This window comes from Limulus polyphemus, unplaced genomic scaffold (assembly GCF_000517525.1).
Source record: "Limulus polyphemus unplaced genomic scaffold, Limulus_polyphemus-2.1.2 Scaffold6841, whole genome shotgun sequence".
Lineage (NCBI taxonomy): Eukaryota > Metazoa > Arthropoda > Merostomata > Xiphosura > Limulidae > Limulus > Limulus polyphemus.
This window is the reverse complement of record NW_013672451.1, coordinates 27,361-31,673: the sequence shown is the minus strand read 5'-3', so window position 1 is coordinate 31,673 and position 4,313 is coordinate 27,361. Positions and strand designations below refer to the sequence as shown.

Genomic DNA, 4,313 nt, shown 5'->3' with positions numbered 1-4,313 from the left:
CTGATTTAAATGTCTCACCTGAACGCTCACATCCTTTTAATTATGTTTGAAATTATTTTCAACATCATGAAAATTAAACCTATTTTCAATAAGCAATCCTGAAAAAATATTTGGGGGTGCTTAACTTTTTTCCAGGTGTATATATATATGAAATTTTGAGCTCACTAAAGACTTACCTCATTGTTTGAAATCTTGTGTGAAAAGAACGAAATTAGCACAATAACACATCAAAATGGCTGAGAAAACCACTAATGGGACATTCTGATCATTTAATTGGTTATTCATGTCATATATCGAAGCAAGTGTATATAAGGGAGTGTTTCCAAAAATGGAAAGAGGTGGATGAGGTGCCACTATGTTTGATTCAGTACAGGAATGATATCTTAGCATAAGAAAATATAAGAGGTTCTTATTTTATATTCTTGCTTGTCAATATTGGTAGTTTGAGTTCCTAATTTGTATGAAACTGTATATTTAGTATTTTGACAACACAAACATCTAATTGGAACCAATGCTGCATTCAGCATGCCACGTGACATACAAAAATCGATGTTTAGGTGTTTTTTATTTATTTTTAATTAAGAAATTAACTAATGTATAATACTAAAATTTGAATTATAATATACAACTTGATACCATAATGTATTGACATAGATTCATAAAATAGTAGTTCAATAAAATTTTGAGTGTAAGTCAACAAACGTGATGACATGGCCTTTGACTTGTTACCTGTAACAATAGGATTAAGATGTTAACAATATTTTCTAGTTAACAGAAACTTGAAATGTACAAGATATAAAAATAAGTCCAAGTGTTTGTGTTCTTAACTTTACACAGGGAAATGAAGCAGCTAATGTAACGGGACCTGATGGAGCCCCTGTTCAGGGGAGCCGCTATGCAGCAGATAAACGACCTTTTCGTAGGCGATATATTTCCAGGCGACGCTCACAACGTAGACTCCCACGACGAGTAAGCTGCCTGCTTTGTTAAAAATGTTTTTAATGCTTTTCTTTTGTCTTCAGAGGAGCTTGCTATCTGGTAAAAAGCCTCAAATTGGTTAGTAGCTAGTTAAATGCTTCGATGCATTCATACACTCTTCTTTTATTAGTTTGTCATGATAGTTTTATGCACTTTTCGGGCAGTCCTCATCCAATTTATTTTATAACAGATGTGGTAGTTTTAATTATTTCTCAATTTGCTCTCATAGTATATTTGATTAAAGGCCATAGTGTTTTATGTGTTGCAATAATTCCGAGTTCTTTCAAGTATAGTTAGCTGATTAAAAAAGTAAAGCTTTATTAAACAACTAAGTTTTTATATTAGCTAGATGGATTTCTGTAAAGTTTTCAGCATTCTGAAGTCATCTGTATGTATGATATTTGCTTTGGATTAAAAAATTTCTTTTCAGACTAATACTAATAGCTAGGTTAGTCTAGGTACATATATCGAAACAGGGAAATAATATTATGTAAGGACAGAACAAAATATTAATAACTTTCATCAGTTTGAAGTACGCGTGTAATCACCCAGTGAAGTACGCGTGTAATCACCCAGTGAAGTACGCGTGTAATCACCCCTGTGAAGTACGCGTGTGATCACCCCCGTGAAGTACGCGTGTGATCACCCCCGTGGAGTATCCTTTATATTTTTTCATGAAAAGATTGAACATATTGCTTCATTTAAAACGTGTGTTGGTGTAACTGTATTCTTTGAACTTGCACATCGTTATGTTAACGTCCCAAAAGATTTGTTTCCCATAGTGAACCTTAAGCACTGAGAAATTACATGTGAAACGACCAAGTAATTGAAGTCCTTAGTAAAGAAAATTTGATGATGGAATCAACACACAACATACTTTCTCTTTAGAAACAAACAACAACAAAAATAAGTCCTTTGATAATTTTGAAGTACCATGTGGAATGCACAAGTCCCTCACTTCTTCATCACCACATTTTAAACTCTTCGTGCTGTAATTTTGTGTAAGCATAGCAGGTCCACTCTGAAAAGTAGGACTGACAATATGTACCATTCTTATTATTCTCTTCTACAATTCTAATTTCTCATTTCCTTGTGAAACTTAAAAAACTTTGTTTTTGATGTTGTTATTCTTCGATTATTATTTTTTTTCATCTTTCAATATTCATCCTTAAGTCAGTAACCATCTACTAATCTCACTTCTGTTCTGATTATTATTCTGGGAGCCTCGTAATGTCATGAAATTACCACTGTCTTAGTTTTGTTGACATATTTTGAGTCCATAGTCTCTCCCCATTACCAACAAGCCTGTCGAGTAACATTTGTAACTCTTCCTCTTATTCATTCTTAAGTAAGTAACCATCTACTAATCTCACTTCTGTTCTGATTATTATTCTGAGAGCCTCGTAATGTCATGAAATTACCGCTGTCTTAGTTTTGTTGACATATTTTGAGTCCATAGTCTCTCCCCATTACCAACAAGCCTGTTGAGTAACATTTGTAACTCTTCCTCATATTCATTCTTAAGAGCTGTGTCATCAGCATACTTATTATTAAGAGGATTTTTTCTGTTTATTATCATCCTTCCTATGATAGTAATTACCTCTCATTAACCAATCTGCAAGTGCTTCTTTTATTATTATTATTTAAACTCAGTTTTTACTTCTTCGTGGTGTTGATTTTCTAAATTGTTCTAAATATCCTTTTGCTTTCCAGGAGGCCTAGTACCACAGTCTGCTCATGGATAAGGTCCAAGTACTGTAATAATTCTGATATGTTTTTTAAATAGGATGTAGTCTGTCTGGTTTCTCACAATTCTTTCACCATCTTGTAGTGATTTTCAAGTACACAAAAGCCTAGGGTGATGCTTTAACCAATATCACTGAGTCTTTGACTTCTTAAAACTGTACTAATCTTTCCTTCACTAAGCCTTTTTTTTTCATAAAATTGTTCTAATATCTTGTTCACTAAGCCCTTTTTTCATAAAACTGTACTAATCTGTCTTTCACTAAGCCTTTTTTTTCATAAAATTGTTCTAATATCTTGTTCACTAAGCCCTTTTTTCATAAAACTGTACTAATCTTTCCTTCACTAAGCCTTTTTTTTTCATAAAACTGTACTAATATTTCCTTCACTAAGCCTTTTTTTTTCTGGACACTAAACTAAACATCTTTTCTTAGATAAGGTGGCCAAAACTAAACAAAATGTTCCAGATAATTTCTAAATAGCATCTTGTAACATGAACCAATGATGTGCCCATTGTTTCTATGTGTACAACTTCCAATACTGTTTACCTTATTACTAGATAACATAAATTATCTAGAAGGTTCAGTATTGACTACAGACCTTTTCCTCATAAGCATCACTTATTTTCCCATGTTAACTCTTTCAGCATGGGCTTGGACCCTGGGACCGACCTTGTTACCATTTTGTGCTTGTTTCTGTTTTCATGCTATAACTTTTAAGTTAGTAAGCGAATCTTAGCAAAATTTGGCAGATTATCAGTAAACATTACCTTTTTTTTAAGTTTTAAGGTTTGTAAAGCAATGTTTTTCTTGTGCCTTTTTTATTTTCACATGTTACCTATCTTTCATGCAAAGTAATTTTCATTTTAAGATTAAAAACACTTTTATGCATCAGAAAATTTTCAAAATTAACAAGCAAAATCTTTATAATATCCAGATAGTTATGACACATTTCTTAACAAAAATTTGTATATTTTAAGTAATTAATCTCTGTCCATGTTTGGTAGATTTGACCGATCTTGCAACCACCATAAAAAAAATTAGGAAATGAATAGAAGTTATGCCTCTTTCATTCTAGAATGAACACAAATTATAGCACAAAAACATAAATGTTTAGACTGTATAGCTTAAATCTCATAACATTATACATTTATATATATTTATTATTTTTATTATATTGACCTTTCAGCCATGCCTGGCTGACAATACAGAAGTTACACTGATGTACTCGTGTGCACTCATGTTACCGTATCAAATAACAAAATGACCAGTCTTGGCTGTGTTTTAGTGGACTAGTATTTTGTAAAATACAATCACATTTCAATTATTATACATTATATATGTATATAGATTATTGCTATTTTGAAATAAGTTACTTATTTTTCTTAAACATAGAACAGTAAATAAAGAAGTAAAGCAAACAATTATCTCTTCAAGTTTTGACATTTGTACTCAGTTGCAGCTTGATGTAGGTTGTTAAGCCTTTAAAAAATTTGCATGTGGAGGATATGAAACAAATTTTTTTTTTTATGTTTTATATATATACATTTGAATAACTAAAAAATCATAAATTACTATATTAATACCATATAA

At 31.6% G+C, this 4,313-nt stretch overlaps 1 protein-coding gene across 1 annotated transcript in view; it reads left to right on the top strand.

The window, feature by feature from the left end:
• Window positions 1-4,313, top strand: part of LOC106474117 (nuclease-sensitive element-binding protein 1-like) — a gene marked incomplete at its 5' end in the record, with an annotated part of 22,473 nt that overhangs the window by 9,318 nt on the left and 8,842 nt on the right. Inside the window, one exon of the mRNA XM_013934808.1 lies at window positions 838-969. Coding sequence (XP_013790262.1) covers window positions 838-969 — 132 coding nt within the window. The remainder of the gene's footprint in view (window positions 1-837; window positions 970-4,313) is intronic.